This window comes from Centroberyx gerrardi, chromosome 15 (assembly GCF_048128805.1).
Source record: "Centroberyx gerrardi isolate f3 chromosome 15, fCenGer3.hap1.cur.20231027, whole genome shotgun sequence".
NCBI classification, from domain to species: Eukaryota; Metazoa; Chordata; class Actinopteri; order Beryciformes; family Berycidae; genus Centroberyx; species Centroberyx gerrardi.
The window spans coordinates 7,802,643-7,826,676 of NC_136011.1; the positions used below are offsets into that span (position 1 = coordinate 7,802,643).

General features: G+C 43.7%; 2 protein-coding genes across 4 annotated transcripts; both read left to right on the plus strand.

Moving 5' to 3' along the window:
- Positions 1-1,226: 1,226 nt before the first annotated feature.
- Positions 1,227-10,943, plus strand: eif3s10 (eukaryotic translation initiation factor 3, subunit 10 (theta)). Of its 3 annotated transcripts, none has more exons than XM_071913234.2 (22): positions 1,227-1,390; positions 1,981-2,171; positions 2,268-2,404; positions 2,681-2,844; positions 3,370-3,569; positions 3,680-3,888; positions 3,981-4,152; positions 4,398-4,502; positions 4,829-4,927; positions 5,044-5,160; positions 5,454-5,639; positions 6,003-6,350; positions 6,475-6,579; positions 6,670-6,783; positions 6,888-7,010; positions 7,114-7,267; positions 7,763-7,944; positions 8,225-8,349; positions 8,452-8,912; positions 9,043-9,175; positions 9,285-9,472; positions 9,982-10,943. In XM_071913234.2, the coding sequence occupies exons 1-22, from the start codon at positions 1,342-1,344 to the stop codon at positions 10,170-10,172; spliced, it is 3,753 nt and encodes a 1,250-aa protein (XP_071769335.1). In that variant the 5' UTR covers positions 1,227-1,341; the 3' UTR covers positions 10,173-10,943. The 3 variants fall into 3 exon arrangements, with proteins under 3 accessions (XP_071769335.1, XP_071769336.1, XP_078144694.1); XM_071913235.2 differs by having other exon boundaries at positions 10,003-10,943; XM_078288568.1 differs by having other exon boundaries at positions 10,006-10,943.
- Positions 10,944-14,013: 3,070 nt separating this feature from the next.
- Positions 14,014-17,615, plus strand: emx2 (empty spiracles homeobox 2). The gene is made up of 3 exons (XM_071913316.1): positions 14,014-14,401; positions 15,691-15,875; positions 17,448-17,615. The coding sequence occupies exons 1-3, from the start codon at positions 14,014-14,016 to the stop codon at positions 17,613-17,615; spliced, it is 741 nt and encodes a 246-aa protein (XP_071769417.1).
- Positions 17,616-24,034: the final 6,419 nt, after the last annotated feature.

Below are 24,034 nucleotides of genomic sequence, written 5' to 3' on the forward strand. Positions count from 1 at the left end.
GTTCTAAAAATGACTGCAATGCATATCTTCTTGTGGCTTATTGCTTACATTCATTATATGACCAAGTATGAGGCCAGCGATAGAGTGTCCTACTTATTTAGGGCAGATGTGAAGACCACTGCTCCCTAAGCCATCACTGTTGATTTCCACCACAACAGGTCAGTCACATCACAGTTTATAACCAATCATCTCAATAATCTGAGTTGTATTTAGACCCTGTTTGGCTCATCAGCCTGTGGTGGTCCCAAATGTTCCTCGTGAATATTTAATATGCATTCATTTAATATCAACTGATACAGAAAGAAAAATATTGCCTTTATCCTCTGTACAGGTTACAGCCAGTTTGCGAGGGTATATTGAACGCAGCATTAGAGGAGCACATACGGGAACTTTGTACACTCAGACTTGCCAAGTTTGTAGGAAACCCCCTTTTAGGGATTTTAGTTTTTGGAAGGTTGTTGGTTACCCTCATCTATTTATTTGTAGCCATTAACATAAACACGTAATTAAAGGATTATTCAGTACAATCTCATAATCTCACAATTAGATACATTTTAACTTTAAATATACAGAGAGGAGGATACGGGCATTCATTTAAAATGTATCTAATATGTATCTCTCTCTCTCTCTCTCTCTCTCTCTCTCTCTCTCTCTCTCTCTCTCTCTCTCTCTCTCATCTATCTATCTATCTATCTATCTATCTATCTATCTATCTATCTAGAGAGAGAGAGAGAGAGAGAGAGAGAGAGAGAGAGAGAGAGAGGCCTATGTTGTAATATGCTGTTATTTAAAGCTTGATCCAATGATCTCTGGGAAAATTGGATTGTGTTGTTACAGCAGCAGAGAGGATATAAATAAGAATAGAAATATGTACAGAGCATCTTCGATGACAGATGTACAGGTTTGAAGCTGATGTGCAAATCCTACATCATTAAATGTTCAGATTATCTGGTATACAGATGGAAGAACATATGTATAGAATGGTGCATGTGCACAAATATGCATTGTTAGATGTTCACATTATCAAAAACTACAGTTAAGTAATCAATAGAAATTCAACTTTATTTGTGGTTGGGATATAGACATAATTTTTCGCATACACAGTGTTGATCATGTTCATCATGTCAGAAGAAGTTCATAGCCTTGATATGATGGTTGTTAGACACCTTGAAAGGGGGATAACATGTGACGCATTTGGCAACCCTAACTAGGCCGCTCACGAGGTTTTCCCTTTCTCAGCACCGTGGTGAAGCGGACCAGAGCCTGGCTCGGATGGACTGGTGAAATTTATCAAATTCACCAAAGTCAGCCAATCTTTCGTGTCACTATTAAGCCACCGAAATGCCGGCATATTTTCAACGCCCAGAGAATGCTCTCAAACGAGCGAACGGTGAGTACAACCGCACCTTTTTTAGAGATGTCAAGCTTGTGGCGAGCTATCAGGCATGCAAGCTAACTAGTTAGCTAGGTAGCCTTTGGTTGCCTCATCATCATTATGCTGCAGTGTAGCTAGACTGGCTAACGGCTAGTGCTAGCTGGAATGGCGGGGAAGCCATATTGCACAGTTAGCAGTTAGCTTGCTACCTAGGCCGTTCTCGTGGTAGTGGTCCAGCAACACGACTATTTGTATAACGTCAGTAACATTTTCCCAATTAATTGAGATGTATAATAGACCATCGTTAACGGTCTTGGTAGCTTTCTGTTGACAATGTATACTAGTTGTCAAGGTGTAAGATAGTAAATTTTCTACACAGGTAACGTTAATGCTAACGTAACGTTAACAGCCACTGACGGGCCTAACTAACGCTACGTCAGTCAAACGCGGATTCAGCTAATAGTAATGTTTTGAGGTATTGTAAAGTGGTGTTACTTTTTGAGATTCTATTAGGGTTTTTGAGTTGTTACCTTTGTCTAGTTAATTATTGACCTGTTTATTGTGGGATGTGAGCTCATTGTCCGCGTCTGCTAATGTCCCTACAGAGTTTCTGGAGGTGGGCAAGAAGCAGCCTGCCTTGGATGTTTTGTACGATGTCATCAAGAGCAAGAAACATCGAACATGGCAGAAGATCCACGAGCCCATCATGCTCAAGTACCTGGAGCTCTGCGTGGATCTCCGCAAGAGCCACCTGGCCAAGGAGGGCCTCTACCAGTACAAGAACATATGCCAGCAGGTCTGTGAGAAAACACTCCTGTTTTTGTGCCGATCAGGTGGTTGTTTACTCTTTAGCCCCCTGGAGATCAAACTTAACCTCTGCCTTTTCTTTTAGGTGAACATCAAATCCCTGGAGGATGTGGTCAGGGCATACTTGAAGCTGGCTGAGGAGAAGACCGAGACGGCCAAGGAGGAGTCCCAGCAGATGGTCCTGGACATAGAGGATCTGGATAACATCCAGACTCCAGAGAGGTGAGGCTGCAGAAATCAGGCTTCTGGTTTGCACTTAAATCATTGTAATGCTTCAAGTAATATGGCCATCCCTGTTGTTGAATCACCCTTAACTCGATTCAAACAGACATTTTCATGTAGTTGGATGCCAATGATGCATCTGCTTATGTATAGTGCAGCTGATTCTGAACTGATGAATGCTCCATCACATAGTGAGGATATAAGATGGTTAGAAGCAATGAGGTAAATTGCTTCTGATGGGTTATTGACACTGACACTCTTGTTATGTGACTTCAGTGTGCTCCTGAGTGCTGTGAGTGGAGAGGACACTCAGGACCGCACAGATCGTCTGCTGCTCACTCCTTGGGTGAAGTTCCTGTGGGAGTCCTACCGCCAATGCCTGGACCTGCTGCGAAACAACTCCAAGGTGGAGCGCCTCTACCATGACATTGCCCAGCAAGGTAGTGACACACATTGAATAGGCCAACCTGAAATACTCTTTCTATGTGTTTCACCTGTTTTTGTCTGGACTTCAGGTGTGGGTTTTTTTTAAGGCCACACAAAAGTTGCTAACAATAAAATAGTCAAACATAAGTTGTATTTCTACAGGGGAATTCATATTTTCAAGTTCAGTTTCTGACCTAATTTATGCTGTAACTCATTTTGTCTCATAAAGTCTAAAGCTTAAATCAAAGAAAGATGTCAACCAACTTTTTCCTTGGGAAAATACACACAATTAGTTTAGTGGTAAAAACTTCTACAAACTTCTTCTTCTACATTACTAAATTTTTAGCTTAATATACTTTGAAGCAAGAGTCATTGAGCATATACATACATAATAAACAAATATGCTCAATATATATGTATATGTATGTTTTGCATAATATTTTGATTCACAGGTAAACTATGCAGTAAATTTTGAAATTAATACATTTTGAGAGTCACTTCCTAAACACCTCATTAACATGCGGTCCTATGCTCTGCAGCGTTCAAGTTCTGCCTTCAGTACACCCGTAAGGCTGAGTTTCGTAAGCTGTGCGACAACCTGCGTATGCACCTGGGCCAGATCCAGCGCCACCACAACCAGAGCACCGCCATCAACCTGAACAACCCCGAGAGCCAGTCAATGCACTTGGAGACCCGTCTGGTGCAGCTGGACAGTGCCATAAGTATGGAGCTCTGGCAGGTCGGTCAACCTAACCGTATATCCCTCAACATCCTCCCTACGATACCCATGCAGTTATCATTGGACGATTATGTCACTGATGCAGTATTATTTGATTTGTCTCTCTCCAGGAAGCGTTCAAGGCTGTCGAGGACATCCACGGCCTGTTTGCCCTTTCCAAGAAGCCTCCCAAACCCCAGCTGATGGCCAACTACTACAACAAGGTGTCCACTGTGTTCTGGAAGTCTGGTAATGCTCTTTTCCATGCCTGCACCCTCCACCGGCTCTATCACCTCTCCAGGGAGATGCGCAAGAACCTCACTCAAGAGGAGATGCAGAGGTAAGTTATTCATTAGCAGTCTGTGGAGCAGTACATGACTTTTTGCTGTGGTATAGACCAGACTGGTAGTAACGGTTGCTTTCTTTCTTCAGGATGTCCACCAGGGTCCTCCTGGCCACACTGTCCATTCCCATCACCCCTGAACGCACCGATATTGCTCGGCTGTTGGACATGGACGGCATCATTGTGGAGAAACACCGCAGGCTGGCCACCCTTCTGGGCCTGCAGTCTCCACCGACCCGCCAGAGTCTCATCAATGACATGGTACATTATGCACATCAAAGAAATGAGCTTTGTGAATTGTGTTAATTATGAATAATGTCCTTGATCATATTTTTTTCAAATCACCAACGCCAAAGATTCTTTCCGTTTGCTTCTGTAAACACAGACTCGGTTCCTGTTGGGACTTTGGCATTGACTTTTCATCATGACCTTCTAAAATTAGCTGTCTGTAATCCTTTGCTTCAGGGTGTATAACGGAATTGTTTGTTCTATTGATTGCATTTTAGGTGAGATTTAATTTGCTGCAGTACATTGTACCTGAAGTGAAAGAACTGTACAACTGGCTGGAGGTAGACTTCCACCCTCTGAAGCTGAGCGGAAGAGTGACCAAGGTAAACAAGTTGGCAACACGGAAATTGTGTAAAAAGGGGAAAAACTATTCATCTCTACACTTCTTCGATTGTGCAATTTATTTTATGGTCATTGAACATATCATTGACAGAAGAAATGCAGAGTTGAATCGTTTCTCTTGAGTTTATTTTTACCTAGATTTGAATTTTGGAGTTTAATGTCCTGCACCACATTATGGGACACAGTAGTGTGTTGTCTGATGTTATCTGTCCTGTTAGTACTATAATTATGTATATGTAAGGAATGGTCATTTCCCAACTATCCCAACTTGTGGTATTAACCCATCTTCCACCTTCTCTCCTCCTAGGTGCTGAACTGGGTGAGAGACCAGGCTGAGAAGGAGTCTGATCTCCAGCAGTACGTCCCTCACCTGCAGAGTAACACCATCCTCCGGCTCTTGCAGCAGGTGACTTCTCTTTAATCTTTTTCATTCCCCCTAAGAGAAAATTGCTACAAGTCCCATCCCATCTTCACTGTAACGGGAGTAATATCTGTCTGATTTTGCTGCATCCACAATTTTAGGTTGCCCAGATCTATCAAAGCATCGAATTCAGCCGCCTGGCCTCCCTGGTTCCATTCGTGGATGCCTTCCAGCTGGAGCGCTCCATCGTGGATGCTGCCCGACACTGTGATCTGCAGGTAGGGTCACGTTTCTGGAGAGAAATTGTGCATTCAACATTTAGGGTTCACTATTGATACCACTTACAAACCACTTTCATTGCAATCATTCACAATACAGCTATGATTTTTCCATTTGCTTATTGAGTGTGGATAACACTTTTTTAATCAGTCACCAAAACCCATTACAGTCACTTGCATTGATAATTCTGAGATATTCCCACATTATATAAGCACTACATCTTATGTTAAGACTTAGTATTTCTCTCGTACTGTTTTACACATTTGTAACTATGTTCTATTTTCTTCTGTAGGTTCGAATTGACCACAGCTCTCGAACATTGAGTTTTGGTTCTGACCTGAACTACTCGACCAAAGAAGACTCTCCGGTTGGTCCGTTCCTGCAGAACATGCCCTCGGAGCAGATCAGGAACCAGCTGACTGCAATGTCCTCCTCTTTGGCCAAAGCCATCCAGGTCATCAAGCCTGCCTCCATCCTGGTGAGTTCATCCTTCTACTGAGAGCTCGAAAACAGACACACAGACACCAGAGGCATCTGGTCAGGCAACTGCAGGCGCCCAATGAGAAACCAAAATTGGTTCAGAATGTCTGGCTTGTCTTGTGAAAGAAGAGAAAATGGCTTGTTCTCGGAAATGGTTTTGTGGCTATGGGAAGAAACAAAATAACCTGTGCAGGACTCCCTTTTAAACACAAGCCAATATATACACAAATACAGACTTTTTACATACACATAGCTTGAATACTAACAGACACATCTCTTTTTGTTCAGTACTGTGTCTCATGTTGCCATGGTTCATTCTCCATTTCTGAGCTGCAATTTGGCCTCATTTGTCCCTTTCCAGCAAGAGCGTGAGGAGCAGAGCCAGCTGGCCATCGCTGCCTATCTGAAAAATGCCCGCAAGGATCACCAGCGCATCCTGGCTCGTAGACAGACCATTGAAGAGCGCAAGGAGCGCCTGGAGAGCCTGAACATCCAGCGAGAGAAGGAGGAGCTGGAGCAACGCGAGGCAGAGATGCAGAAAGTTCGCAAGGCTGAGGAGGAGCGCTTGCGCCAGGAAGCCAAAGAGAGGGAGAAGGAGCGCATCATGCAGGAGCATGAGCAGATCAAGAAGAAGACCGTGCGCGAACGGCTGGAGCAGATCAAGAAGACTGAACTTGGAGCCAAGGCCTTCAAGGATATTGATATTGAGGTAAATGTCTTAATAGTCAACTGGGTAGAATTATTCAAAATAATCAGGTAGAAGGTTACGCTGCTGAAATGGGTCAATGTAACCAAACTTCGAAAGGTGAGACTAACAGATCTGTTTTGGACAGGACCTGGAGGAGCTGGACCCTGACTTCATCATGGCCAAACAGGTGGAGCAGTTGGAGAAGGAGAAGAAGGAACTTCAGGAGCGTCTGAAGAACCAGGAGAAGAAGGTAACAGAGCGACGCATCACTTATGAATCACTGTAAATAACCACCACCCATGTGGATTGGGCAGTCAATTTTGTGGTTTGCTCTTTGCAGATTGACTACTTTGAGAGGGCCAAACGCCTTGAGGAAATTCCTCTCATCAAAAAGGCTTATGAGGAGCAGCGTGTCAAGGACATGGAACTGTGGGAGCTCCAGGAAGAGGAGAGGGTAAGAGTAAATCATTGCTTGAAAATTGCCATTCTTAAATCAAGTTGATACACTCTGACGAGTATCAAGAATTTAAGAAAAAAAATCCTTATTTTTGTTTATAGATCAGCAACATGAAAGTTGAACGGGAGAAGGCTCTGGAGCACAAGCAGCGCATGTCCAGGATGATGGAGGACAAAGAGAACTTTGTGTCTAAAATAACAGCAGCCCGTAGCTTCATTTATGAGGTAAGACTAGGAGAGCAATTCCATTAAGTCCCACCACCAACACTGCAGTGAGTATTGATATGATTGTAGCAGTGGTTTCAATTTCATTGTTCTGTCTTTGAAGGAAAAACTAAAAGCGTTCCAGGAGCGCTTGGTGGAGGAGAGGAAGAAGCGTCTGGAGGAGAGGAAGAAGCAACGCAAAGAGGACAGGCGTAATACATTCTATCGCCAGAAAGAGGAAGAGGCACAGCGTATCCATGAGGAGCAGCTCAAGAAAGGTAATTTATGTCAAAGACACCGTATAATTCACTAAGAAATGCCGCAGGAACCTGTTAAGTCTACTTTTTAGCCAGAGCACTTTCTAAAGTTGAAAAAGTTCAACATTTCAAAAGTTCAAACATTTTAGAGGAGCGCTAATGATGCAACAAAGAGGCAGAGTTTAATGCTACATAGGCAGCTGACAGTTTCTAACAAGAGCAAACCAGAATGAAAATGTAGAAAATAGTGGTAGAAATGTTGGTAGTAGTTGTTCCTCTGATAATAAAGATCAACACAGCCCATTGGCTGTGTTGTGGGAGTTTGTGATACGTATCTGACATATGGGCATAAGTTCTGTTTGCTGATGATGGCAGCTACTCCAGTTAGTCACAATGAAAACAAAGTGCACATCCCGCTTTTTATTAGCACAAAATGCAGCTCATGCAGCCCTTTTTGTACAAAAAAGTGGAGTAGTTTGAACACGCTTCAAGTTGTTTTTTCCGGTTTTGTTACAGAGCGTGAGGACCGTGAGCGCGTGGAGCAAGAGCAGCGCGAGGAGGAGGAGAGGGAGTACCAGGAGCGCCTGCGCAAGCTGGAGGAGCAGGAGCGGAAGCAGCGTGCCCGCCAGCAGGAGATTGAGGAGCGCGAACGCCGTCGTGAGGAGGAGCGAAGGGCCCCAGAAGAGAAACCAGCCAAGGTATAACTCCGCTAATTTCCTGTCAACCGTTGCTTAGATCATGCAGCTATTCACTCTTGCATTCAATTGATGGCTTGTACAGGTATGACGATACCGAACGATAACGACTGAAACATAACCTGAGTGATGGACCACAGGACAACACAATGAAATTGCATATTTATATGGACCAAATTACTTTTGTGGACAGCAAAATTTGGCCTTCAGGCTTTACTTTCAGTGATCCTGACAAAATGGCACAATGGCTCTCGATTGATCAATATATTCTTTCCTTATACAGGAGTGGGCTGAGAAGGAGGAGGGTGGTGGTGGCAGTGGTAGCGGCGGCGGCGGCGGTAGTGGAGGATGGAGGAAGCGCACAGAGGGTGGTGGTGATTCAGAGTGGCGTCGTCCTGTGCCTGATAGGTATGTGGGTGTTGGCACCTCATAATTCACTTCTGCATTTTTGTTGTTGACATCCTTAAAGTATGAGGAGGTGCTCTAACGATGCCTGTGTTGTCCCTTAAGGGACTGGAGACAAGAGGGCCGTGAAGAGGACAGAGAGGACAAAGACGCGTCCTTCAGACGAGCAGACGGTCCCCGCAGGGGTGCAGATGACCGAGGACCCCGCCGGGGCTTCGATGAGGACCGCGGTCCCCGTCGCGGCGGCGATGAAGACCGTCCTCTGCGCAGAGGGCTGGACGATGAGCGCGGCCCACGCAGGGGCTTCGACGACGACCGCGGTCCCAGAAGGGGCGGAGACGAGGACCGCGGCCCGAGGCGCGGCTTTGACGATGACCGCGGGCCCAGACGCGGTTTCGATGACGACAGGGGTCCGCGCAGAGGCATGGACGACTCCAGGGGTCCGAGGCGTGGGGCTGACGACGACTGGGGCGCCAGAAGAGGAGGAGATGACAGGAGAGGCATGGATGATGGACCGCGTCATGGAGGTGATGACGCCAAGCCTTGGAAACCCCTTGGCAGACCTGGTACGCATGTATCCAGTCAGTCTCCAACTCGCATAGGTTATAGCTCAAACAAAATTTTACAGCAGAATGTTTTGCTCAGCAGAAATGTATTGTGTCATGCAGGGTGACAGGCAAATGCTTCCGTTTACAGGTGGTTGGCGTGAGCGGGAGAAGGCCCGAGAGGACAGCTGGGCGCCTCCCCGCGGCGGTGACCGAGATGACGGAGATGAGGACGAAGAAGATGAAAGATCCAGCGACCGTTTCAGAGAGCGTCGCCCACCAAGGTGAGCTCCAACAGGCCTGTGCCAGGAATGTAATTTTTCTGAATTACTATTCTTGTAATAGTAATAGTTGATTCAGTTGGGCTAATGGGACGGGACCCTGTGTTCACAGAGAGGAGGGTGGTGGTGCCTGGAGGAGGGGAGGCACAGAAGAAAGTAGCGCCTGGAGAGATTCTCGCCGCGAGGACGGCGAGCGCGACGATCGCCGTGGAGGTGCTGATCACCTTGGTGAGCGTCGTGATAGAGACCGCCGGGACGATCGTGAACAGAGACCCCCGCCCCCCAGAGACAATGATGAGGGTAAGCAGAGCCTGCTCCAAGCCTAGCATAACATTTGCATTATATATTAGGGGCTTACGGTAAGATGGATATGAATTACAGCTTTTCCTTCAGGACGTTCCACATCATTTAGATAGAAAGTTCTAACATCATATAATGTTGCTTTTGGCTGAACATACTTTGAGCAGTAATGCTCAACATTCAAACTTCAGATTAGCATGCACTATCTTCATATGACGACAGTTCTGATATCCATGATAGTATTATCAATATATTGTAGCAGTCATTTTAGGCAGGCTTCCATTTCTCTTGAGAGCTCCTTTTCTGACATGGGTGCAGAAAGTGGTGTATTGTTTACAGCCACTAGATGTCCCTGTTTACCTTTTAGATTAGTGCTACTGCATTTGCTGTACTAAAATACTGATTGAGTTGGACAAATACAAACTTAGGAACATGCAGTAGTTGTTTCAACTTGACGCAGAAAGATGTACCTTTAAAATCAATACTCTCCTACTTGGACTTCTCCCTAGTGAGCAGTTCTGTTTCCGCAGGAGGGTCTTGGCGTCGTGGCGGTGAGGAGAAGCGGGAGGAGCGGGAAAGGCCGAGGGAGCGTGAGCGCGAAGCCGAAGGGGACAAGAACTCCTGGCGTGGTGACAAAGAAAACATCCGTCGCACCAAGAACGAGACGGATGACGACGGCTGGACCACCGTCCGCCGCTGAGTCGCAGCACCTGCTTCTGCCTCCAAACGGCTCAAGTAGTGACGAATTGGTTTTGAAAAACAATGTCCCAATATACCCCATCAACCAATTGGCCACAGTGGTGAATTAATGGCAAAAAGCTTCTGATGTTCATGTGCATTATTATTACCTTGAATTAAACAATTGTAGACAGTAGTATTCCAGGAGTTTTCTTTTTTCTTTTATTTCTATATTGACATTAAGCAGGTCTTTTCTTGTAACTTGCAGCATTTGCGGTCAGGACCAGAGGCTCTCCCACCACCCAAACACAATCAACCATTGAACTTGTGTGCACTTACACCTAATGCAAACCATCAATGTGAACCTGACTGCCCCCAGTGGTTAGGAGTGTTATTGTCACAAATACAATACAATCAATCTGGCTAAAATGAAAACCCCTGTATTTTCTCCACCTCTTGCAAGGCAAATGCATTGTATCACTGACTGCCTCTTCTACTGGTATACCTTCACATAGACTTCATACTATGGCATAGATCAGCAGTTGTGGTGATGGGGGAATGAATAGGAATTTGTCATCTGCTTCAGTGATCTCTGCCATTCATCTCCAAATGTTTAAGATGCTTAACCTCTTGAATAACTAGTGGAATTTCCATTTTGATGTGCATGCTTAGAGTATTAAATTGGTCTCACTGATATCCAGTGTGTGGTTCTATCTCGCCACATTCAACTGTATGAAAGCAGGTTGCATGTGTACAGATAAAGCCTTTATTAATAAAGCAGTTTGCTCACCAATTTCTTGTCTGTTTTGTATGAAATGCTGTATTGGTATGTAGGATTACATGGCACTTGTGTTCAATCTGGTGTAGTCTATACTGAGTCATTAAAATGGCCGATTTGTGCCACTGCCTTATTTATTTGGTAATGAATATAAATCATTAACTTGCACAAAGCCCCACTGGTAGATGATTGTAGCAAGGAGTAATTTGAGGTTGACATTCAGTCAAATATTATGTGATACAGTGTTAGGCTGTAAGATCTGGAAAATAACAGTCCAGGTATCATGCAACAAAATGATCCTACAAATGTCTTTATGTTGACTCTGAATGTAAAAAATCTATTTTAAGTCCATTTCATTCTGATCCAAATTTTTATTTATTTTTTATTTATCTTATTACTCATTATTTCTGAAGTTACATAGTTATTACTTTACAATTGAGAGGTTTTTACAGCTAGGTTCCCAAACTTTTCGACCCCCAAATGGTTTAGACCTGGACCCCCAAGAGCACATCCCAAGGAACCACATCTGAGGAGATTTTTGTTAAGATATGACTGATACTGAATTATATCGGCTACCTGTCTATACTCTAGTTGGGGAGAGTGAAACCTTTGGACACTGCTGAAGAATAGTGAAATTTACCAATTATTAATTTTGCTGTGGACCCGCTGGATAACTCTCAAGGACCCCTGGAGGTCCCCGGACCCTAGTTTGGGAACCATTATAGCGCACTTTCACCTTGCATCCACTAGAGGCCGGTAAAGCACCGTGGAGAGGACCGGCACGGTCCACAGTGTGAGAGGAGTCATAGTGTGTCAGTCTAACCATGGTCAGCAGTCAACTCAGTGTAAAACTGAGCAAATATAAACACACAGGCAGTGGTCAATATGCAGTCAGTAAGAAAACAATTCATATGTTGTTAAGGCTGTGAAAAAAACTCTCCACTCGGCGGAATATTTCCTTAAAAATTATGCTTATCCTGTAATAACCAATGGCCTTGAATTAGGTTGCTTTAGCCCGATTTATAGGATAGACTATATGTTGAAATAATAATAATAACAAGAATAATACGAACAATAACAATAATTATAATACAATTATTATTACTACCACATAAGTGAGATGAGTCCGCTGACTGATATTTAATAGGCTACAAAATAATAACCTATCTAAAAAAATAAAATGGACTGCGCCATCGCAAATAAGAGACTTTTAACCTCCAGTGATTCCCCATAGTGCTGCAGCGAGGGTTTCTGTAAGCGTGTCCAATAGGGCTTATTGTGTGTCGCACAGTGGCTGCTGTTCTGACAGGTTTGGAAGCCCATTTTATTTCTTAGCTCGTGTTTTATTCCACAGAGACCCTTGACCTTCCCTCACAACAAAAACAAAACAATAAAAAAAAACAAGTAGCCTTGTCCATAAGCTGCTTTAAATAATAACCCTAACCCTAACAACAGCGACGATAATAATGGGCTATAATAATGGATAATAATAACAATGACATAATAATAATAGGCCTAATAATAATAATAATGATAATTTTAATAGTAATAACAATAATAATAATAATAATAGTAGGCCTAATAATAATAATAATAATAATAATAGCCTAATAATAATAATGTCCAACATTGAAATAAATATTTTGTCGCCTATTACAGTCGTAGCCTACGAGCCATATAACGGCAAATTAAAGTGAAATGAGGAGTCACCTAATATAAACACTTACAAAAATCTCAAATGGATTGATATTCATTTTGAAATGGAAGTGCTGCATCGTGGCGTGTTATTAAGTAACATCACGAGGATAACTCCAGGTATTAGAGTGTATTATTTATTTAGGAAGGCCTAAGTGTTGGGCGTCAGCAGAGCCTCAGGTTCAGGTCCCTTGTGTTGGGCTGCCGCTCCTCTGCACGCGTGTGTCTCATCCATACAGCAGGCTGACAGCCTGCAGTCACACAGGTAGGCTTCTCCAATACACACCTGCCCGTTCTGGGCTTGAATAACGCGCAGGCACTGTGTGACACGTTGACTCCTCAGTGGAAATGTCTCATTGAATTTTGAGCGTCCTGTCAATCTTCACGCCATGTCGTACAGTTGACAACAAGCCCCAAATCGTTGCTTGTTTGTGACTCCAATATCGTCCCGATATTCCAGCCAATGGAAATTAAGGGAGTCTTCAATTTCCAACAAATCCTAAATAGAATCGAGGGGGGGCAAAAATGAAAACGCGGAGAAACGAAGCGACGAAGCGAGAGCGGTCTGTGTGCGTTAGCCCAGTTTTAAAAGCAAAGATAGAAACCAAACAGGGGAATAAATGGAGGCCGAGTGGCAGTGCAATTAAGCTGCTGGGCCAAATGAGCTATATGTTATATACTGCGTGCTGCACAGCCTCAAAATAGACTTTAACACAGCCGAACTCATGTTTGCGCAACATTGTTGTGCACAGGCCTCATAATTTGAAATAATCACTTACTAGTAACCTTGCATGCCCCCCCACCCTCTCCAAGTCAGTCTGAAACTGTCATAGGCCTTAAATGCAAACGTAAGTACCTTGAGCTTTTCTACTGGTTCAGATGAGTGTGTTAAAATGTCCTGGAGATGTGTGTGTGCCTGTGTGTGTATGTGTGTGTGTCGGGTGTCAGTGCGCGCGCGCGCGGGGGTCTCTCCTCTGGACGAATCCGTTCCGTGTTGCGCGTTCGAGTCCGCCTCTCCGCGCCCCTGTTTCCCATTGACGCACTTTAAAGCGTCTTCCCCTCTCCACCTTAAGGCGAGCAGCAGCAGCAGCGACCAATCACCATGCCATTACAGCCTTCAGAGGAAGCTGTTTATGGGACTGCAGCGCTAATTAGGCTCATGAACTAACAAATCTGCCTGCACAAAACCGGCGAGGAAAACGATCACATCCATGGATTAGTCTGGGAGTAGCCGACCACTTTTTATTTTTGGCTTTCTCGACCACCGCCGCCGTTTTCCCAACTTATTTACTGCGCAGAAACTTTCCCCCTTCTTGGGTGTGGAGTATTTTTTAAGCGAGAGCGCCTGCGACAACTTCAACTTAAGCTGGGGAATCTGGACTATCAGACCATGTTTCAACCTACACCCAAGAGGTGTTTCACCATAGAGTCTTTGGTGGCGAAGGATAATCCTCTACCGGTGTCCCGGTCCGAGGAGCCCATCCGGCCAGCGGCTCTCAGCTATGCAAACTCCGGCCAGATGAACCCGTTTCTGAACGGCTTTCACTCCGGCGGCAGGGGCGTCTACTCTAACCCGGACTTGGTGTTCGCCGAGGCGGTCTCTCATCCGCCCAACTCCGTCCCGGTGCATCCGGTGGCCCCGCCGCACGCGCTGGCCGCTCACCCACTTTCCTCCTCACACAGTCCGCACCCTCTTTTCGCCAGCCAGCAAAGAGACCCTTCAACTTTCTACCCCTGGTTAATACACAGATATAGGTACTTGGGCCACAGATTTCAAGGTAAGTTCGAGCGCTTCGTCTTTGGCTCACTTTTACGCACGAAACGCGCCGAACGGCCGGAGAATGATGTGTGATTTTTCCTCCCTCCATCATTGCTGACAACAGGCTGCGATATAGATGGAATTAAAAGTGTGTGAAGCTGTAGTGGAGAGTAGTCCAGTGGTTTTAAAGCCTGCCATCTTCCCTGACCGGGCCGAACAATGCACGAATATTGTTAAAGGTTATTTCGTTCAAAATGACGAATCTCTGATGCATTTCTTTATTTAAGCCTCTTGGATAAAGAAGCCTGAATAAAGAAACGATGCTTTCCTTGCCTTCTAAAAACGTTTGGCCCCTTGAGTGTCTGTTTAAGGCTAAAAAATACACCACTACTATATTTGAAATGTCAATATGCAGTTGGGCCTGTATATATATTTATATGGCTCTTTCGATTCCCTGTAGTTTGTGCTAAAGGCTATTTCACGTTTTCACTACATCGATGCATTATTTGGTTTTATTTTTAAAGGGAAAAAAATAGAAAACAATTCTGATGGCATGGGCATTTTTTTTTGGCTGTTGCTAATTTCTTGCGGGACTGATTAGACTCAAATGTGTGGTAATTTAATTTTGAATGACTAAGTTGACTTGGCCTGTGTGCTATAACAGTAGACTACATGCTTATTAATGCAGGCAATTATATTCGTTCTGCTTTTGCTGGTTGCACATTTTTATAATATTTCTGTCAACAATTATAGTTTATTTTGCTAGCATGTTCTGACAAATTAAAGGAGTAGCATTTCTATTTTGAAGGAATAAATAGTATTTACTGTAAATCATTTTCTAAACCTTTTTTTGCTTGCTGCATATTGTATTTAAATGGTTATAGAGCTATATGCAGCTTCCATTTTACCAATGATTTCTGTTTACCAAGGCTATTTTGAATTAATTTAATTAGGATTATACCTCTAGTCTGTGCCTTTGTATTGTTCCCCCTTTCCTTCATGCGGATGGGTTTCATTAAGGTTAGATGACGCAAGGCTATATTTGCAATAAGCACAAGTGTTCATTATACACACATTATTGGCTAAATAAACTCTCTATTATTTGTCAATGTCTAAATTCTCCCCACACATAATTATCATGCGATATTTCAGTCTTATCCTCACTGTTGGTTTATTGGGCTGCGTAGGCCTGGAAAAGTTGCTGCTCTGCTGTTGATGTTTGCTGTAGAAATGTTATTGCCTCATAAAAAAAAGAAATAAAAAAAAAGAAAGGTCCTAACGGATCCCCGTTTTTCTGGTGGTTTCCAGGTAATGAAACGAGTCCAGAGAGCTTCCTTTTGCACAATGCACTGGCCAGAAAGCCCAAAAGAATCCGGACAGCTTTTTCACCTTCGCAACTTCTGCGGCTTGAACACGCATTTGAGAAAAACCATTACGTGGTCGGAGCAGAAAGAAAACAGCTCGCCCACAGCCTTAGCCTCACAGAAACTCAGGTAAGGAACACACACTGTTTCCCCGTTAATTAACTTCACATCAATCCATATTATTTCACCAAAAATAAGCAAACTGCAGCCTGCTTTGCGCTTATTTTATTTTCAAATTGAACTTTGGTGATATTGCAGCTTGCTTAATTATGGCATGGTGTGGCTGTTGGTGCAGGCCTGTTTGCAGCTGACAATGATATTTATTTGAAAAAAGAAAAAAACATAATATTTTTCTCACAGTCTGGCTGATGGCACGTGTGTTATTTCCTTCTCTTTCCCTTAATTTGGCACCGTGCATTCACAGCGGCCTGGTTTTGTGCTTCCAGGACGGAAGCACAAAACCAGGCCGCTGTGAATGTTTAACTGGCTGGATATTAACGCATATAATGAAATAAGAGTCCCAGACTGCAAAACAAAATTCAAAATGAATGAGGCACCTAATGGAGTCCACGTAGCGAGATCCGCAAATGAATGTTGTCAATCGAAGACAGAGGCTTTTCTGTTGGATCAAATCCACCGTCATTGTATAGGCCTAACCTCATTTTAGGAGGGGTTGAATTACTTTGTTTTGGGGGGAGAATGTTGCCTTTCAAAATGGAGGGCAAATTAACCAGTTAACCATTTTATGGGATAGGCAATACAAAGAATGAGGCGGGTTCAATGAATTCCCCTTGCCATATTTAAGATGCTGTTTGAGCCCATCAGCCGCTGTCTTTTGTCCGCTGTGTCTCTTTTGGAAGCGGGGCCTTTCGAGGGGCTGAAGGGAGAAATGAACCATCACCTACTTCAATTAGCCGACTGAAGGCATATTAAATGCACCTCAGTTGCCATATTAGACCGAAGGGGCTGCGGCTAACAAAGCAGCAATAGACAATTTATCGATTTAGACGCTGTGAATTCCCGGTGGTATTATTAAAACAAGATAAGTCAATTTACTCGAACGTGTCAAAATAGATTTTTGGATTTGTGAAACCCTCCTTTATTTCCTTTTTTATCCCCATACTGGAATAGAATAGGATGTTATTCACTGTATCTGACCTACTTTACATGAAGCGTCCAAAGTTTTCCCAGACATCAAATGTTTGTGGGTCTAAATGCGTAAATAATTACACTTTTGCCTATAATTTGCTTATTTCCATTCGCTCAGTATTGCAGGGCGAGTATTGCAGGGATGTAGAGGGGGATAAAGCCACTAAACCCAGTGCATTATATATTTACCCACCATTTTAAGGCTGAGGTAAATATTTATGCTGTAAATTCGTATTATATATTGTAGTAAGCAGCGTCAAAGTAGTGTAAGTTATATGAGGACTGGCTCATTTAGGGAAAAGAGAAGTAGGAATTAATGTTTTTCTGAAAATATAGCTGATTTTTGTTTATATTGGTGGTTGTTTGCCTCATGATGATCACCGACTGGAGGTGATAGTTTACCTTTTTATTTACCACATCACTGCCTGACTGTACTGTACGTCGCCCTGTTATCCAAACAATGTTTCCTTTTTTACGCGTGGTTTTTACGCACAGGCCAATCGCGGCTGATCTCGTGATACTGATCGAGGTTTTGTGTTCCCCCCCTTTCAGGTAAAAGTGTGGTTTCAGAACCGGAGGACCAAGTTCAAACGGCAGAAGTTGGAGGAGGAGGGCTCGGAGTCGCAGCAGAAGAAGAAGGGGACGCATCACATAAACCGGTGGAGACTGGCGACTAAGCAGGCGAGCCCGGAGGAAATCGATGTCACCTCAGACGATTAAGAGACTTTATAACGCGTCCGAGCGAAGGAGGACATGGATAAAGGATGCCGTGTAGAGAGACAGTGAGAGGGTAAAAAAAAAAAAGCCAATGTCACATTTCAGATCTCCGGAGATCGGCAGCTGAGGGTGAGAGAAACCCGACTGGTGGCACTGCCGCCACTGTACGCGGGTCTGTCAATCCGTATCCGAATTACCCAGGAAAATGTGATTGACAGTGTCTCAGTCCACCTACCTGACCCCCTTCCACGCACCAACCCACCACTACTACAAATCCCCCCATCAACCACCCCGATTTTATTTTCCTCCAATTCACATTGGACATTTGCACTTCTGAAGGTTTTTAAAAAAACGTTTCCACTCAAGATACCAAAATACAAAACTGTTTATTTTTTTTATTTTTTATTTTTTTTTTGTAAAACTTGAATTGCATGGTCTAGTTTTTTCCTGGTAGTTGTTTTAATTTGACAAAATTTTTCTCCCCCCTTAAAAAAAGAAAAGAAAAAAAAACATTTTTGTTTTTCCACTCTATTTTCCAACTGAGAGATGTCGTGCTTCTTCCTTTTTACAAAGTGTGCAGTCTTTAATTAATGATTCTCGTGTAAAAGTGATTGTGAAAACATATGAAGTAGCGGTGCTGCGTTATAGTGTTTTTTTTTTTGTTTTTTTTTTTTTTAAAGAAAAGAGAACAAAAATGAATTTGGAAAAAAAAAACTTTCTAAAAGTTTCTCATATACCACAGATCTAAAGTACTTAAAGGGAAGGTATCAGGACATTCCTTTAACCTAAAGCTTTACCAATCCGTCGCTGTGGCCCCAGCCTACTGTCAGGACTTGACCCTCCAGTGAAAGTTGCCACGAAGGACTAAATGCAAGAAATTGAGAAAACTTCAAGCACTGAGCGTATTCCATGTACAGAAATGCTAAAAGTTAATGTTTCTGTTAAACCCTCTTTTACAGAATGTAAATAATTTTTGTGTTTGTGTTAAGTTTGCTACAATTTTAACACAAAGTATACTTCCAAGAAGTATGTAATTGTCAATATTTTGTCAATAAAGTTTTATCAATATGTTGCGCGCAGTAAAAGTAGAGGCTTTTGATTTTAGAGCAGCTGAATGGAGGCCTGCGCATTAACAACATGCGCTTCTAACAAGATGGAGCCTGTAGCTCGATATTTGCACTTTATTCTTATTATCTGCCTTCAAATAGAATAATTTCTAAAGGGTTTATGCGGACGTTTGGTGATGTGGCGTTGGGACATGCGGAGTTTGATTTAAACGCACGCACCAAAATGCTGCAGCCTATAATTTGCTGGTCTCTGCTCTGCATTTGTTTCTCAGTGTGATAGACGGCATTAGTTTTATTTTGAGGGGCTAACGTCTGGTCCGCTCGAGCTACAAAGAGTCCCTACAAGCTTTTGTGAAAGTGCAAATCAGTTTAGGCAATTATCATGCGAGTAATATGAGGGGGAAAGGGGATGCATTGCCCAGTGGTCCACTTTAATCTCTTAATCCACGGATCCAAGGGGGCTTGGTTGGACATAATTTAGTACAATCTGACTACCCCTCACGACGCGATAAGGGAAGGTTGCAATGTGCCGCAAAATGGGATCTTTGTTTAAAATCTTGTCTTGTAGGCTGCATCGTGCTGCAAGCTGCTGCTTTGAATTGAACGGAAACATTACTGCAGCACTTGTTTTGGAGCCTGCACGCACTGTGGGCTAAAATCAAAAAAGATGCACAGGGTTATTTACAGCAGGGAAATTATTCCATATTTATCCACAAACAAAAACAACAGCAAAACACTGAACACAGCAGCTCAAATAATTTAAAATCGGACAAAATTCAGCTAGGTTATGAATTTGGCTTGTGGATATATAACAACAGCAACTTAAACGTTTAATGGTGCAAGGTGAATGTGTTTGTGTTATTGTTTCACAAACTGAAAATGCTTTTTTTCTGGTTTGTGGAAGGAGGGGAGGGGAGGTGCATGGCACAGCCTAAAAAACTATATAGGGAATTCTTAATCGGCCCATAGATTATAACAGCAATAAAAATCTTTAGAGAATACCATTAGCTTTGGAAAAAAACCCTAAAAGCTTTATTACAAACCCAGCTTTGAAATAGGGGGGATTAGAGGACTGAAAGGGTCCCACAATAGTTAGAAGAAAAGGTTTCATGCTAATGAGGTTAATGCCCTTTGTATCTCCGGACTCCACAACTTCATTACTCCTATCTCGGGCAACACCGAGCGGCTCAGAGCCTCACAATCCACTCGAGCTTTTCCCTACCCTGCCTATAAAGAAGGATTTGATAGCAGTCCTGTTCAAACTAGATAATTATATCTTTTCAAGTTGGAATTAAGATAAAGAAAGTGCAGTGGAGGCGGTGAGCCTTGATCCGCCGCAAACAAATTTGGCGCACTCTCTCCCCCTCTGTGCGCCTCAATGGACACAGACAGGAGACAGGACAGCCCTCTCATTAGAACTGGCACTAATTTTATTAATTTCTTACGCGTTTGATTTTAACCAGCAAATCTTTTTTTTATTCTATTTATTTATTTCAACGGTGGCTAGGTCTGTAGGAGACGCAATAAAATAGCTTTTGCACACATGAGAAATTTGCAATTCAGATATCAGTGAAACATGTCAGTTTAAGCTACGAGGTTTGTCACATTTAAAAGCATCATTTAAAAAACTGCAAAGCTCGGACCGTCCTCCTCCCGACCGGCTGTGTGTTTATATTTAAACTTGCTAAATTAAATTGCCGCTACTCTTTATTCTAAAGGCACTTATCAAATATTTCATCATTAAATCTGTAAATCTGTTGTGCTAAACGCAAATTTTGGCCATATATACATTTGTATCTAACTGTCTAGGAATACATGATTAAAAAAAAAAAAAAGAAGCATTGCGCGTAGGATATACTGACGGTTGCAAACCATTGGGCCTGTCTAATATTTAGAATCAGCTTATAGATTTTTTTTTATTCTATACGCACTTGTCTTTGCACATTATGGCACTGTTAGGGGAAGACCGGGCGCAGTTTGAGACTATAAGGTCACATAAATATAATTGGATTGGACAGAAGTCAGATTGTCTGTGCGGGGCAGTGTGTTATGATCTGAGGTCAGATTATTTTTGCAGACAGTCACGCTGTGCGTTAAGGGCCCGAGCGGGGACCTTTGGTGACCCGCTTATCTAACCTTAAGATGCTCTGCTCCGTCCAGGGGCCAAAGAAACCATAAATCATCAGAGGCGCTGCGCTCACTGTTGACCGAGTTCGACTACCGCGCTATAGATTGATGGTCACATTGATAATTCCTATAGATATTCACGACTGAGCCGCTTTTGGAGATCCACGTGGACGTAGCTACGCGCCCGACTGCATAAAACATTCAGCCCTGCGACGTGAAATGATTATCCGTCATTGAAAAGAGTAGTCGGTCCTATCAAATGACCCCACTGACCCAAAACCTCTAATCTGCAATTAGTAGGTATAATTACCTCCGCTGACACCGCTAATGCGAATAGTAGCTGAGGAAGGGAATAGGTGGGAAGGAGGCTTCAGATTCAAGTTGAAGTCAATACGTGATCTTGCTGGAAATCTTTATAGATGAAGTGGGTTTTTAAACATGATGGCTTTGGATGTGTGGATAGTTAAGAGTCAACACAATGTCTGGAGGGAGCTGTGGACGCCATCAACTCCTATGATGCCAAAGGCCTTCCCCGTTTTGTTTAGTACCCGAACTGAACCATGTCAGGGTAACATGCCTGTTTCTGAGGTGGCACTTGCAGGCCGGTCCTGTCAGAATATACGACGTCATGACAAACTTGATCTCTCCTGTTTCACAAATTGCCTCTGAAATTGATCCTTGAAACGGGAGAATGAACCCCTACACAATTCCCTTGGCCTTGACATAAGGTGCAGCGATAAATATACAAGACTAATGAGCAATTACCATACAATCACCCTTCAAATAGCTTACATAATAATAAATTAAACATCCGTGCCTCGGATTCAGTTTCTTTCTTTATTATTAATAACGAGGGAGGGGCGTGATGTGCTGAGATGATTATGTTTTCCAAACGCAGCAATTTTCAATTTGCCATCGGTTACAGTCAGCAGTTGTTGACTCGACTGACTAACTAGTCCGGTGACTTTCTAATGGCGCCGACTGCAACTGCGCACATTCATTAACACTAAATACCTGCTCTGTTATTTTTTCATATGGGTTTGAATTGATTTGGAATTGAGATTGATTTTCAATCATCTAGATGGCGTGTTAAATCATATGAATTAATCACAAGTGAAGCCCTTACTTGCTTAGACGCACACTCACGCACAGCCGTCTTAATTGTAAGGCTGTTTATCGGCCTACTGCGTTTTTAGAATTGACCTAAACGGGATCTCGCTTGTTCGCATGAAAGCTTAAAATCTTATTAAGAACTTCATTAGGCGTTCCAGATAGCCTGTCTTTTGTCTAAACTAAACTCAAAGTGCTGATTTTTTTAATTGAAAAGTCAAAATATGTGGCGAATTAACGTGGTAATTTACACATGCGGGGCTGAATTTGTCTGTGTTCCACACAGTGTCTATTTCCAACCGAAGATAAGGCCTACACTAAGCTATAAACATCACTTTACTAATTGGACATAATTTGTGAAGTTGCATTTTTGCCTGGTGATGTAACACTTCGAGGTTTATTCCTATTGGCAATTAGGGCTGTCAATTCATTCCCCTGTCCCCGCCCCTACTAGCCTCGAGAGAGAGGCAGAGAGAGAGGGTGTGTGTGCATGAGTGTGTGTATGTATGTGTGTGTGTGTGTGTGTGTGTGTGTGTGTGTGGGGGGGGGGGTGTTACAGGAGCCCAGAGTGACCAATTCTGTGTTCTCTGTCTTAATGAATTAAGAGCAGGGTTGCAGCCTGTAGACACAAACCAAGAGCCTGGCACCAAAATGTTATTGTTCACAGATTAATGAAGCTAAAACCGACTCTAGACGTTCCAACCTGCCCCTGACGGACCCGGGGCTTCGCTCAGCAGGCTCAGGCTACATTACAGCCGGCTGCCCACATGCACCCCGGCCCTATTTTAGGCCGCTACGCGGTGCGACACATGACCGAGAGATGTCACAGCCCGGCGGTGACAAATGGGGATTTCATAATGAAATATTCATCTCGAGTTTTCAGTCGAGATGCGGACTCAGAAACACTAAACTTTTTCCACCTGCACAGACCGCCTCTTTCTCCCTCCGTCAGCCTCCTCGGCTTCTTCTTGGCCCGAGTCCCAATAATGCCCCGCGCAGAGTCCGCAGACACTTCCAGCATCTGCTTGAACCGGGCCGGCCACGCTGCACAGGCAAAGCTCAGTGTGGGAGGCCTCGCAACATTTAAGGGATTTATTAGTCTTGTGTTTTGTGTGTGTGTGTGTGTGTGTGTGTGGAGGGGGGGGGGGTGCATGGTCCGGCAGTAAACATTTCTGTCCACTGCTAGACAAATTCATATCCTTACGGCCCGCCATCTCGCAGATTCGTCAAGTTTATGTTCTTTAATCAGAGGAATATTCGGGGTGTAACGTGATGCTGTTTCATTTGCATATAGCTGGCGTGTTTCCCACATGTCCGGCGGCCCTTAAGAGAGCAATTGTCGACCCCCCTGTCCTCTGAAGTTCCAACCTCAAAACATTTTATAGGTTATATCTGCGACCAGCATTCCCCTCAGTGCGCTAATGTGTAACATATGGCGGACTGTACACCTGATAAAATACCTCAGGGGCCCTGCAGTTTGGAAAATCCTCAATTCGCTCCCTAAATAAAACAAACAATGGCCTCACTAAATATATCACATGTGCCTGCTGAACTATTTTGTGTCTCCTGACCCCTGCGAGTCCCCTCCCACATCATCAGCCCCTTGATAGGGGTGTATCTGTCCGCATCAGGCAGGTACTTCTGAAAATAATACCGCAGATTTTATGAGATTGTGCATTTACCTGCTGCGGGCTAACAGGGTTCAATAGGTCGCGGAGGGGAATCTGCATTGCTCCAGACAACAGCGTCTGGTGCGTATCCACACCGCAAAGTCTGTGCTGAGCCAACGCACATGAAGGCCGCTAATTCAGCTGGCCGTGTTTTGTCTCGTTCCACGTCAGGATTTGATTGCATCCAATGACATTAGCTCACATCCACTCTCCTAAAACTGGAGTCTTAGCCCAGTTGTCCTCTGTTTTTTCCACGCTGCCTCTTTCATGCCGGCGAAAGTGCTGCAAATGTGGCAACAATTAGAGGCGAAATGTAATATCGCCTGTAGGGTGTGGGGTTATGGAACAGACAGGTGAAATTATGGGCACCTGTTCTGCTGTCCCCGCTCTGCACCCTTTGGAGTTTTGCTGTGTCTCCCTCTCTTGGTAGCTGGGAGGGAGAGAAATC

Excerpts from the sequence above, each read along its gene's own strand:
- eif3s10 (XM_071913234.2), top strand. The coding sequence starts at position 1,342 with ATGCCGGCATATTTTCAACGCCCAGAGAATGCTCTCAAACGAGCGAAC. Across the intron at positions 2,172-2,267 it reads ACAAGAACATATGCCAGCAG|GTGAACATCAAATCCCTGGA; the intron begins GTCTGTGAGAAA and ends CTTTTCTTTTAG. Across the intron at positions 4,503-4,828 it reads TGAGCGGAAGAGTGACCAAG|GTGCTGAACTGGGTGAGAGA; the intron begins GTAAACAAGTTG and ends CTCTCCTCCTAG.
- emx2 (XM_071913316.1), top strand. The coding sequence starts at position 14,014 with ATGTTTCAACCTACACCCAAGAGGTGTTTCACCATAGAGTCTTTGGTG. Across the intron at positions 14,402-15,690 it reads CTTGGGCCACAGATTTCAAG|GTAATGAAACGAGTCCAGAG; the intron begins GTAAGTTCGAGC and ends GGTGGTTTCCAG. Across the intron at positions 15,876-17,447 it reads TTAGCCTCACAGAAACTCAG|GTAAAAGTGTGGTTTCAGAA; the intron begins GTAAGGAACACA and ends CCCCCCTTTCAG.